This window comes from Aedes aegypti, unplaced genomic scaffold (genome assembly GCF_002204515.2).
Source record: "Aedes aegypti strain LVP_AGWG unplaced genomic scaffold, AaegL5.0 Primary Assembly AGWG_AaegL5_hic_scaff_44_PBJ_arrow, whole genome shotgun sequence".
Classification (NCBI taxonomy): Eukaryota; Metazoa; Arthropoda; class Insecta; order Diptera; family Culicidae; genus Aedes; species Aedes aegypti.
The window spans coordinates 41,134-55,074 of NW_018736120.1; the positions used below are offsets into that span (position 1 = coordinate 41,134).

The following is a 13,941-nucleotide window of genomic DNA, read 5'->3' on the forward strand; positions in this document are numbered from 1 at the left end:
GGTATGCCTTCAATTCGTCTCTACTAAGCCCGACGCACTTAATGTGATACACTTTGCCGCATAAACCTTCGCAAGCGATACAATCATCACCTCGGACGATTGAAGAAGAGCATTGTTTGCAGATCGACGGTGTATTGCCAGTTTCTCTCATAGCCATCCTATACAGTGCACAGCGATAACAAACAATCAGCGTTATGGCGTTCGTAATCGGTTGCGATAGAATTTCAATCCACCTTTTCACGGTAACCACCGTACGAAATTGAGAATTTAATGATTGACAAATGCAAATATCACAGCACAATAGCATAATCCGCGAACGGAAATCGACACCAAAAAAATTAATGCATACTGCAGCTTGAGGCAAGGCAGCATTCACGTAACAACACAACACAGCAACTTCCTCTCCTCGCTGTCGACAGAGCGCGACACATTATCGGAGCCTATTTCCCCGGTGCAAGCAGACCACCCAATTGGACACAATTTCGTCGTGACATATCCACCCTCACAAGAAGGAACGAACCGTTTTTTTGTAGTAGGTGATCTGAACGCCCGTCATCGCCATTGGAATTGCTCGAAGGCTAACAAGGCAGGATTACTACTGTGCCAAGAAGCAGCCAGTCGAAACTTTTTCATTCATTTCTCCGACTCCTTCACGTTTCACCCTACCGGCCGCGGTCGTCCATCCACGCTGGACCTGACTCTCTCGAACAACTTGCTGGATATGACAAAGCCCGTCAGCTTAAACGAACTGTCCTCGGATCATCGCCCGATAACATTCAGCATAAGTCTCTTAGCTCCAACTGTACGAGTAACACAAAAAATCCGCTGCTATGCTCGTGCGGACTGGCCTTGTCTCCATCGTGAGGTCAACGCTAAGCTGAACCTACTAGATCCAACTGTAGTAACCCTCAATGACGAAGCTGATATTGACGCTGCTATAGTGCTCCTGACAACGACCATACTTGACGCAGATGCTGCTGCGGTCCCTGAAGTCCAGCAACGAACTTATCAAACTGCAACAATTCCTGAAAGTACACGTAAATTGATCGCATTACGTAATAAACGGCGGCGCCAGTGGTACCGGAGAAGGGATCCCATTTACCGCGACATAGTTTCGTTCCTTAATCGCAGAATTCGTGAAGAGTGCGATCAAGCCAATTACAACAAATTCAAGCAAACGCTGAGCACGCTGAACGATGATCGAAACACTCTCTGGAGAATCACCAAAGCTCTGCGTAAATCCACCAAATACAGCCCACCACTGCGCCAAGGAGACACCATCATCGCCTCGTCGGTAAAGAAAGCGCAGCAACTGGCCATGAGCTTTGCACAAGCACACTCCAACCAAATGGCGGACGATCCTGAAACCGTCGTAGCAGTCAATCAACCGCATCGACCAGACCCAATTGATTGGCACTCACCCATGGCTGATCCACCCAAAGGAAGTAGCCCAGACAATTCGAAAACTGAAATCCAAAAAATCTCCGGATCATGACAACATACGGAACTGCGTTATCAAGAGGCTATCTCGAAAGGTCATTGTTTTTCTTGCCAAAATATTTTCTGCTTGCCTTCGAATCGGGTATTTTCCATCCAGTTGGAAACATGCCGTTGTGATTGGTATCCCGAAGCCAAACAAGGATTCTATGATTGCGCCTAACTATAGACCAATTAGTCTTTTGCCTACCTTCAGCAAACTTCTAGAACGCATAATCCTAAAGCGTATAGAGCAACACCTTGAAAACACTCGGATCATCCCGATTAACAGTTTGGCTTCAAACGAGGCCATTCTACCAACGGTCAGGTATGGTCCTATTAGATGTTGAAAAAGCTTACGATTCCGTATGACAGGAGGCAATCCTTCATAAAATGTCAATCGCATCTTCACTGCTGACCTAGTGATGCTTGAAGATGTTCATTATTTGGGTTAATTCTACGAGTGGCGTGAGGTGACAATTGTCGGTATCGTATAGCGAGGTGACAATTCTCGACTCGAGTGAAGTGACTCTCCATTTGATTTGCACGGCGAGTCACTTCACTCGAGTCGAGAATTGCCACCTCGCTATACGACACCGACAATTGTCACCTCACGCCACTCGTAGAATAAGCCCAATTATCTCTTCGCTGACGATACGGGTTTTGTCGCATCCGATTCTGACCCCGCCATAGTAATCACCAAGCTACAATCGGCCCAAAACTCCATCGAATCTTATCAGAAAAATGGAAAATCAAAACCAACGCGGATAAATCACAGGCGATTTTTTTCACCCGCAAATGAAGTCCCCACAATTTCCGCAAAATCAGATCTCTGTATGAAGTCGCGAGATTCCATGGTCAAACGACGCGAGATATCTTGGACTAACTATGGACCGCAAACTAACGTTCGCTACCCACATTCAGAACACTCTCAGAACATGCAACAAATTAATAAGAATGCTTTACGCCCTAATCAATCGGCGTTCACGGTTGGTTACGAACTAAAAGCTCCTAATCTACAAGACAGTGTTCAAGCCGTCAATGACGTACGGATTTCCCGCCTGGTATGACTGCGCAGCTGTTCATAGAAAGAAGCTTCAAGTGAAACAAAATAGGATACTAAAAATTATTATTATTATCTTTATTATCGAGACTTTCAGCCGTTGGCTGGTTTGTCTCCGAGGATACTAAAAATGATTCTGAACCTAGACCCACAGTATCCAACAGATGGCGTTCACGAAATTGCAAAAATGGAAAAAATCAACGACTGGTTCCAACGTGTCCTCCCAAAGTTTTGGACGGGATGTGCAACATCAGCAAACCCTTTGCTCGAGCAATTGTGCCTGTAGTTCCTGTGATATTAGAATAGTAGTATTGTACCTTTCCTCTATCTATACCCTTTCTATTTGCTATGATGAAGGTTTTTCTTACCTTTTCCTTCCATGAATTCAATTCAACCGTTAAGTACCAGTAATTTTGTAATTAATTGTTTTTAATTTAGCTGTTAAAGTCCCAATCTAAACCCGAGTGGGACGGACCCCGTTCAACATTTCTGTATAATGAAGAATCCACCGGTCAATGGATCCTTTAGAATGTATCTATGTATGTATAATCTGGGTTGTCCAAACTTAAAAATGAACTCTTTAATCAATCGAGAAATTAAACTAAGACATGTTCTGGACTCCACTTTGTGCACTGTGCAAGAAAAAGAAGATCGAATCATGAATTCGACCATCGATTACAACAGAATTCACAGTGTAATTGTTCCAGTGTAACAAATGTTTGAAACTTGACCCGAATCAGACCACAGTATTTGTATTGAAAACAAAATGTGAATCATAAATACTTCAACTTATATAAAAATAAAACCCTTGTTTAAGAAATTAAAAATAAACACTGCAAAATAAATAGTTTCCAAATTATATGAAACTTGGAAAAGTTTGTCATAATGAATAACGATACAATCTGTAAGGATAACTTAATTTACACTTGCATTAAAATTTCCGATCATACCAAAAGGCAGTATTTCCTCTTGGCAAAAATATTACATAGCTTTTCGATCTAGCGTGACAAACTTTCTCTAGTTTCCCAAAAAGTTGATTCCGTTGAATCTGTCAAATAGCACCTTAAGTCGATAGAAGCCGAAGTTCAGCATTTGGTCTGACACTTCTAGCCGCAAAATCCTTCCCACAACAGTATTCTCCTCCTGCATGTTCCATTCTTGTGGTTTGCTCTACTATTAAAGCTTCGTGTACTACCTTCCTCTATGCTTTTTTTCCTGTGGAAAAAAATGATTTCTTATCCATCAAACATACCTATTAGCCACATCCAACACGTCTTAGATTGAGTGCATAAATCTTACGCCTAAATACGACACGATTGAAACATCAAAATTCATTTATAAGATTGAAACTAAAACGTGTGCCACATTGGTTGATAAACTGCTTGACAATTTGCAGGCAAAACTGAATGTCACGACTATTACCCCACACCACAGACAAACATTCATACATACATGACACATCTACAAACGTAACGGTTTTGCACTTCTCCCACACTCGTTCATCCTTCCTTATACTTGTCTCAATCGTGCATGGTTTTAAACAAACTCTAGGTCACTCCCTGGCATCAATGAGATATCGACGGCCACCGAGTCCCGATCCCACGGGATTGTGGTGGGCGCCTGCGGCTGTGCCACCGTAACGGCTGGCTGCGACGATAACGCCACCGGCGGAACCTCTGGACTGGTCAACGTCGACGCCATACTTCCGGAGCTTCGACGGCTCCGGTGATGATGGTTATAGCGGGACGACGTCGACATCCGCCGACCGGGGATCGCTACTTCGGCAATATCCTCACTGATGACCGTGCTCTGCCGAGGGGAGAGCCCTAGCTAGTTAAATCAGGAATCCACCAGCACGTGCCATCGCGTCACCAACTCCGAGCGGGGGTTCATCGCCTCCCGCATGTCGCCCCAGTGGGCGTTCTCCTCCGGACCGCTCGAGTTCAGCCCCAAACTGAACCAGCCGACCATTTCGTTGCGTTTCATGTTCCGCTTGGCGTACACCGACACCATCAGTGTGACGTCGTTCAACTGGAATAAGGCCACCTGGAAGAAGAGGATTAGAACTCGAGGAACACATTTCTTAGGGTAGAATACCTGAAAGATAAACGTCTCCTTGAACAACGGATTCGGTTGACCACGTCTCGTGGAGGTCTTCGCCCGAGCCATCTCCTGGCCCATGCTGCTGACCAGACACAGCTTGACGTACGTATCCGGGACCTTGTTCAACGCCAGGTTGCGGAATTGACTGCCCTTCACGATCTGGAATTGGTGGAAATACAGATTTTAGACTCCGGCCATACGGAGATTTTGAAAGATGTCTTACCTCAACCGTTAATCGACCCGTAGTTCCGTTGTAACCGAGTCCCAGAAGCAATTCTGGAACACCTCCATGCTGCATAGACGTCGTAGAACCCGTACTGTCCGATCGTGCCAAACTCAACAGATCACTCGTAGAACCGGTGTTCTGAAACGTACATTTGGAACATTAGACACTGACACGTTAATGCTTCCAATGGGCATTTTGCCCTTTGAAGGAAGCACCACACCAGGAAAAAAATATTTCGATTTCCATACGAAACGATTATGAAATTTTACCAAAAGAAAATGAAATAAATTTCATACAATGGCGCTATGAACGAATTAGCATGTGGTATGGTATGAGTTTTGCAGTACAGTAGTATAGATTCCATAAAAGTGTCGTATGAAATCTAAAGATGATTGTTATGAACATCGAAGTGTACTTATATGAAGCTCAGTATGTTCAAGTATGATCTTTATATGAATATATATGTAATGTATTTCATATTATTATATATTTTGCAATATTTTAATTATAACAAGAGGTGTTCTCGTAGTTTTCTTAAATTTATACAACCAAATTTTAAAAAAAAACAACCCATTATCAGAAAGTATACATTTTATCATTGTTTAATAACAAATATATAGTGTTTCTCCCAGTTGAAATTGTCATCCAATCGAATTTTGCCGTTGTAAAACTGGAAAAAGCTCGGTGCCAAGCTTTTAGCGGAAAGCTTCTTCTTCACTATTGATAAGTTGGACAGATTCTGAAGAAGATAGCCGATTATCAATTACTGAAACATAATATTAAACCTAATAAACAAACTCACGTTTTCGATGCCACGCTCAAGAAAACTTCGTATTTCCATTCTGTTGCCATTGCACGAGACAAAGTTTAGCCCGAGCCGCCATATTTGCTCCACTCTACATAGAATTATCGATATTAACAAATGAATTTGAATATTATTCTTTTACTATTTACCTCTAAACATAGCCATCGTTTTCACCAGAACTTTACAACTCGCGAGCTTCATTTGTTCAAACGCCATTTTGTTTCGTTTTGATGCTCGGTTCATAAGAAAAACGTATGATATTTTTCAAACAAGGCTTGCTTTGGATTTCATAAGCACATCGTATGAAATGTTATAGGACCGCGTATGAATCTTGAATCTAATTCGTATGTTCTTCATAAGCGAGTTATGAAAATCATACGCGTCGTATGAAATGTTTTTCAGTTAAGAAAATACTGTTTCATACGAAAGGTATTATGAATAACATAACTTCAGTTTCCTCAGTGAAGGTATCTAGAAGGGAGGTAGCCCAATGTGTCAGATTTCCCATTCCGCCATTTTGAAATGCCAAGTGACAGCTGGCGAATTTGTTTTGGTTGTTTCGATATCAGATGCATGGCGTGACACAGTAGGTATAGAATGTTTCTTTTACACCCACATCTGTGTGGTATACGCGGCAAAGTATCTGAATTTACTTCACTGTGTAATGCACTGATAGTAGAATGACTTAACTTACGAGATAAAGTTACAAGAATACAACCGTCATCGTCAGACGGCGACACCGTGGCGCAACCTCTCTTTCATCGGTAAACCATCGGTGGTGGGTGGCTCTCACCCGCTGCACTATTCGAAATTTCCACATGTACATGCATTACATGCAATTGTAAACCAATTTTTCAAATAATCTGCTTTTCTTCGACACAAAACACCGGAATACTACATTAAAGACGAAAATTTGATTCGCGACAAAATGCTGGAAAAATTTTCCACTTCACTGTGTTTATGTTTGTTGGAATAAACATTCCCTAACAACCCCATAGAAACGGTTGAGTACACAAACCCGCCAGCTAGCCAACTCGCCAGCTGTCACTTCCGCCTTCCCCGCAGCTAACCACACCGCGCACCCACTGACTGCTAAGATCGGTAAACCTGTCATCATAATAATCTTGCACTACACTAGACAACGGACCACGGTGTACTAAAATTAAGAAGGTGATATACTCCGAAAACTGACAGCTACTTGACGACGTCATTCCTATCCACCTCGAACAAATTTGCGAAAAAAAAATGATCTAGTGGTCCGGAAGGTATATGGTTCGATAGGAGTGACGTCACATGTTTATAATGAAACTCGATATTTACCGTTTTGATTCATATTACGGACAGCTTCAAATTCCGGACACTCTCGTTTGTATGGGAAACATTTCACACGAAATGTTTCAATTTTCGCCGTCCAAAAGTTCTCATTTTCGAGGCTCGTTTTATTAGGTTTTTTCCATAAATATCATTGCAAATTTATAATGCCCAACTACCTTAGACGTCTCTTAAGTGGTTGAACGATTTCAATTGATGATTTGACTGTTCCATTAATGATTATCATGAGCTGTCCGTAATTCGAATCAAAGCGTCCGGAATATGAGGTAAAGTGAGGGGGCGTCCGGAATAAGAATCATGAAAAAGCCACACGTTTTGATTTATTTAAAATTATTCAAGTTGCGGACGCGTATTCTTTACCCACCATCCGAAAGTTATGGGCTTCCGACGCTCGATAACGCTAAAAAATCATACAGAATTTTTTATTTTGTATGGTCCATGCTGGGTTATACTTCACTGAGGCCTTAAGTGTCCGTAATATGAATCAAAACGGTACATCAGTGAAGAGACTGCCTTGTTAATTTTTATGCCGTGCAACGGACTAAGCATGCTACGCCCAGTGGCACAGTCGGAAATCATTCTTCACGAAAATTTTTCGTCCGGGCACACAAGAGTTATTTGGCTAAATCATGGCCAAAATTATTTTTTCCCCTAAACAATCTGCTCATACCTTAATATTGACTAAAAAGCTTTTATAACTTAATTAGGAATAATTTCGAATCGTTTCTGGACAATTATCCACACATCAGTTATTCGTATCGAAAAAAATGCCGTCGAAGACAAACAGTTTTTGAGTTCGAATATTCTAGCAACAGATGGAAAACAGATTTGTACGGCATAAGTTAATGCGCCTCTAGCTCGTCAAGAGGGTCAGCAATCGATGAATAATTAGAATTTTAACAGTTATTGGATATACCAGCTCAAACATTTTTTTTAGGTATGCTCAGAAATTCATTTTCAGATATTCTTTTTCTTCTAAAAGAATACAATGCAATATTGCATTTGGAATTTATAAAATCAAATTTCCCTTTAATGGAATAATAAAATTGACTGGTATATTGAATATATGAAACGCTTTCTCCATGCCTTTTGCAAAAAAATATGTATGCCTCATTTTTACAAAAATCTGATCCAAAAATTTCAAGATATCACGAACGGATTATTTGGACTATCTATATTTTGTAAATGTCAATCGCATCAACAAAATGAGGAGTCAGCCTAAGCCCATCAGTCTTAAAATTTTAATGAAAAAGTAGACGAATTTCATAAGAATTCCTTCATAATTATGTGAAAATTTTACAGCTGGACTCCTATTCCCATGAATATAAAATCATGTTATTTATTGATTAATTCATCCAATTATCACACACAACTTTCAAGTCTGTTGAGAATCCTTTAGATACCCGTCATTTCTGAAATTTGGGACCATAATACTCGATGAAATGGACTTTTATGCGTATAATACAGTCGACTTTTTTCAAACAATGGCGTGAACGAACGTTGTTGAATATTGTTGGATCGAACGTCGTGAAGAGTTTTGCGTTGAAGAATGTTTATTTCTATAAAAATAATGTAAAATTCAAGAATCATGTACGGTACGATTTTGACAAACATTCTAAAACAGCCTGAAAGTTTGTTAGGATGCCTAAATTACAGCTCCAAACCAGATAACACCAACAAAACTCGTACCAATGAGCTCATTTTGTTGAAATAATTCAGTATCTGTTAGACATCAGGAAAATCCTTTTCAAATACGCCTCAAGTTTTCCGCGAAATTATTGTTTATTTTATTTTTTTCATTATTTCCAGAAATATAGTTTTCTTTTGAAGAGCATATTCGTATTCAGGGAGCCGGAACTCAGTATGTAGAGTAATTTCAAAAACTCACAATAATCGCATTGACAAGTGGCGAATTTCACACCGAAATGGAATCCCCCAAATTTTTATTTTAGAGTTTATTTTTAGCACTAAACCCACATTTGTTAGAAAATTTCTGTACATGAGCCAGTGAGGTTTACCGTCGGACTTGTTTTCCTGTATTTAGTTGTTTGGCATTGACAACATTGAAGGGAACAGATAAAAAAACAAGGATAATTATCCATTTCAACTGAAATAACGATATTTCTGAAAACCTATTAATGTGCTGTTACTTCAAACTCTCCCATATATAAATTACATAGATTTATAGATCTTCCTTAGCCTTAGGTTATAGTGCGCGACTTAAGAGCAATGCCATGTTGAAGGTATCTGAGTTCGATTCCCGGTCAGTCCAGGATCTTTTCGTAATGGAAATGTCTTTGACTTCCCTGGGCATAGAGTATCATCATACCTGCCACACGATATACAAATGCGAAAATCGCAATTTAGGCAAAGAAAGCTCTCAGTTAATAACTGTGGAAGTACTCATTGAACACTAAGCTGAGAAGAAAGCTCTATCCCAGTGGGGACGTAATTTCAAGAAGAATAAGAAGAAGAAGAAGTTTAAAAAACATGGAGATTTAAACCATGGCACCATTGTGTCTCTTACAAAGCATTTCTGTTTATTTTAAAAATTTGCAAAATCTGATTTGGCGATGTCATGTGTAAAAACTGTGATAAACGTTATTTATAAAATTAACAATTTTACTTATGTCAGTTATGCAAATAAGAGAAAAATGTTTAAATTATAATTTCTCCGGACATCACATTGAACAAACGCATTAAGAACATGCACTTTAAATGATTAGAGATAGAAGGTTATTGAAAAGCGGGCTAAAAATATTCGAAAAAAAATGGTAAAAACTGATATTTTCAAACGCCTTAAAAATTCAAGTGCGGAAATATGCGGAAAAGTTTTATGCTTGTATTGATAGCTAACATATGTAAGTTTCACACTGTGGTCGAAACTTTGCCGGATATTGCCGTATAAGGTCACTTTTTCAGTTTACCAAAAATTACTAAAATTTTGTTGTGCAAAATTGCCTTGAAAATAAACAAATAAAAAATATTTTTTTGGATAACACTGCGGAACCCGGTTTTGTCTCAAGAACCAAAATACCGCTATTTACTAAATTAAGGGTTGCTGAGTCCATTGCCGTTTTCAGAAATATCATGGCACGTCTAGTTTTTGAGATATTGACTATTGAAAATGCTAAATTTGACTGTTTCAGCCAACTTGCATGCAAGTTTTCCAACTTGTACGGCAATTTGTTTGCTCAATTTGTCACAGAATTCAAACTTTATGTATAGAACAATAATTATCAACGAAGTTCATAATACTTTCGATGGTAAAATGTTATTTTTTGGTGGTTCAGAAAAGTATTGTATTATGCCATATAAGAGAAACGAAGAATTTTATATGAAGACTGAAACATGTTGAAAAAAATCGATTTAACCTAAATTTTATCGTAAAATTTCAACTGATTTGTATCTAAATTGAAAGTTCAAGTCCTATTTAGCATGTTTGGTAGATTGTATCACAAAAAAGTTATAAATCATACTTTAAATTTCATGTAAACATCAATAAAACCAGTGTTTTATACAACTTTGGCGACCTGTAGCTAAAAATTGTGACGTGCTGGAACATTTCTGAGAATGGCATCAGATTCAGCGACCCAAAATCTACTAGAGACACATAATTTGATCCTTGAGACACGCGAAAGTGTCATTTTTGTTACGCTGTGTAATTTTATGCAGAAGCTCTTCTTATATTCATAAATAAAAAGTTCAGTTAAAAATATATGTTTATTTTGGCAAAAATGTTCATATGGAAACAATAATTCTGATTATATAATATAAAAAAATGAAAACACCATTCAAAAACCTGCTTTTTTGAACTCTTTCAACATTTTTTCAAATTTATTTGATGTCTTTTCAATGTAGCCACAACATGCGGCATACTATTAGCTATGTTTAAAAAATATAGCGGGGCCAAAAATCTTTTTTTTCAAAATCGAAATTATGGCCACGAATTTACTCTAGGTGCTCCTCTGTGCCGGGGCGGGAATCGAACCCACAATCCATAGCACGATGAGGCTAAATGCCTGGTGACACTAACCACACGGCTACGAAGCCCACATTAGATTTACAATATCCGAGAAATCAATCGATACTTACCGCGGAGTTCGCTCTCGGTTCCAGTGGTAGCCAAAGATTCGTTTCCAGCTCCAGATCGATGTTGGCGAAGCTTACAATAGACTCCCCTATCAGCCGCTCCCGTCGCATTCGCTCGCACCCGTACACCCGAATTCTCAAACCCATCGAGTTGACCTCCTCCGGGTTGACCCGATGCAGCAAGAAGCTCTCCATGAACTGTGGATTCTCCCCGGATCGGATCTTGGTCTTGTGTTTTTGCTTCTTGCTTGGCAACATCAGCAACCTTACCTGGGTGTGGGTAGTCTGCTGAGTGCTCTTGGGATTGGGTGGATCTGCGGGATTGCTGGGTGCACTACTCGCACTTTGTCGAGATGGGATACCTCGTGCTTGAAGGACATGAACTGTCATCTTGCGCATCGGTGCGTCGTACAGCAGGGACACCTCCAGAGTACCGTTCGGACAGCTGGTTGAAGTAGGACTCTCCGGTCTAGGACCGATCGTTCCCGTGTCAGACTTGAGCGATTTAAGATCGCTCGTATCGAACAGAGGTTCCTGCGAGAGGACTACGATGCACTACAAGACAGAGATCTTAGAGATTGTGACAACTCTGGACAATGTGTATACTTACATCCTGATTGCTGTTGATATCTGGGACATCTTCCAAACTATCCTGCTGTTGCAAAGGTAGTCTGTTGTATTTTGTGCTCGTACTCGAACCGACAACATTGCTCCCTTGGTCCTTCTTACCATCCGCCAAAGGCATCTCCTTCGCTGGGGTACTACTTTTCATCCCCCCTCCCGCAGACTGCAGGATCAGTCGTCGATCTTTCTTCTCGCCACCTACCAAACCCGTATTGCTCTCCACCGAAGCTTCCACCGAACTATTCGAGCTGCATTCGCTACTCGAGTGCGGCATCCCGATCTTACCTCGTTCAGCCAACGCCAAAGGATCTCTCGACGATCCGTGCCGACCGCTGTGATGATGGTGATGATGACCGTTGCCACTGCCATGATGGTGCCCGTGGCCATGATGATGATGATGCTTACGGCTCTCCTTCCTACTCAGTTGCCCTTCATCCAACGGTGAACCGATGGTAATGTGCTGCAAGCCACCCAAACTGGGCGCTAGATCGGGATCTAGCGGACTCAGGGCACCGGCACCGTACCGTGACAGCTGGCCACTGCTGTGTAGACTACAGGACTGCTGCAACTTCAACCGGCGGAGTATTTCCTCCTCCGAGTCAGAACTGGAGTTGCCATCGTAGGCAAAGCGGCTCCCTAGGTTGACGAAAGAAAAAGCGATGTTAGGAAACTTATTTAGGTTTAGCAACGAGAAAGACGAAAAAAGACTATCGTGTGAAGCAGAATTCCGCTCACAAATAGATATCAATTACTAACTGTAATTAGTCTCACATTAGACTAATTTAAGTCCACAGTTGATTGACCATCCTAATGAGAAGGCTTGGCAGCAACATATGGGCTGGAACAATTAGAATAAAAATACCCTCCCTATCAAATCCCAACGGCCCCTCGACTGATCCAAGCCCATCAACGACCACGCTTGAATTACTACACCACCAACATCGTTCAAAGAGTATATTTCAGTCGCAATTGAATGACGCCGTGGTGGGCGGTAGCTATAGCTCCTAATGGAGTGCCAGGAAATCACACCAATGGAAAACACATCCCTTTTCCGTGAAATTGTCATTTATGATGCTCAAATCAAATAATCACGTGCCGACGATTTCCAGCGAAAATGGATACCGCTATCTCATGCGCCATGCACAGTAATAATGACGATTTACTTTCTGTACATACCATACTTGTGCACAAGTTCATTACAGACACTATCATGCATCCTTCCTTATTCATCGAAGTAACCAGAGACTAACAGTAGCGAATAGAAACCCCACAGTTCGCACTTTGCGTGCCGGGTGACGGCCTACTATGATCAGCCGGTATACCATGTGGCGGAGCGGGTCGATAACAATAAAGTTAAGTGAACGTTATCGCATAGTGGATATCAACTTGAATCGTCTCCGGTTTTCCTCAGTTGCGTTTCGATGTCCTACCTAACGACGATACATTTGAGACCATGTAGCGTCGTTGTCGTTGGCTCCCCTATGCGAATGGTTTGCTGAAAGGAAGCAGCTTCCAAAAATGGGTTATTGCAATACTTTACGTTACAGTCGAAACGAAGAGGTTTGCGGAAACTCTAAATCAAGGCCTTTTTCTTTCTTTTCCTGGTGTTATGTCCCTACTGCGTCAGAGCTTGATTCTCAGCTTTGTGTGACCGGATAATACTGAATCAATAGTTTCACGCCTTCTCTCCATCCTCGGTTCTATCCCAAACTCGCCAAATCGTTGAGCACTTGATCCGCCCACCTACCTCCAGCGTTGCCAACCTTAAAGATTTGTCTGGAATATCCCAGATTTTTGAGGCCCCATTTTACAGAAATCTAGGAGATCCAGAAAAAAATTGAAATGAATTTGTAAGGTTTTTTAAATAAAATACGATCCAGACAATCCAGCGATTTTCCAGACAAATTTTCAAAATCTTCCAGATTTTTGAAGAATTGACTTGACATCCCTGCCTACCTCGTTGCACTACACGCCTTTGGAGAGTTGGTATCGAGCATTCTTGCAACATACCATGCCTATCGTATCCTTCCAGCTTTAGCCACCTACCGGATACTGGGTTTGCCGTTATCGTAAGTAAAACACGTCTGATAGGGTTTAACGTTGGAAAGTGAATGAAAAGTTGTATTGATTATTACAACTAACAAACTTCGGTTACTAAGGTCGTCATAGATTACTTGATGCTAACACTCCTCCCTAATCCTTGATTCCGATGATCCTTTT

The 13,941-nt window shown here is 40.8% G+C and overlaps 1 protein-coding gene across 1 annotated transcript; it reads right to left on the minus strand.

Moving 5' to 3' along the window:
- Positions 1 to 3,718: 3,718 nt before the first annotated feature.
- Positions 3,719 to 13,718, minus strand: LOC110681131 (synaptotagmin-14-like). The gene is made up of 6 exons (XM_021856904.1): positions 13,678 to 13,718; positions 11,708 to 12,428; positions 11,101 to 11,652; positions 4,866 to 5,006; positions 4,637 to 4,801; positions 3,719 to 4,585 (listed from the first exon to the last, which is right to left on the minus strand). Exons 1-6 carry the CDS (start codon positions 13,716 to 13,718, stop codon positions 4,379 to 4,381), a joined length of 1,827 nt encoding a protein of 608 aa, XP_021712596.1. The 3' UTR covers positions 3,719 to 4,378.
- Between the last annotated feature and the right edge of the window lie 223 nt (positions 13,719 to 13,941).

Coding starts and splice junctions, on each gene's coding strand:
- LOC110681131 (XM_021856904.1), bottom strand. CDS start 13,718: ATGCTCGATACCAACTCTCCAAAGGCGTGTAGTGCAACGAG. Junction 5,007..11,100: donor AACCGAGAGCGAACTCCGCG/GTAAGTATCGAT, acceptor TGTACGTTTCAG/AACACCGGTTCTACGAGTGA. Junction 4,586..4,636: donor AGGAGACGTTTATCTTTCAG/GTATTCTACCCT, acceptor CTCTTCTTCCAG/GTGGCCTTATTCCAGTTGAA.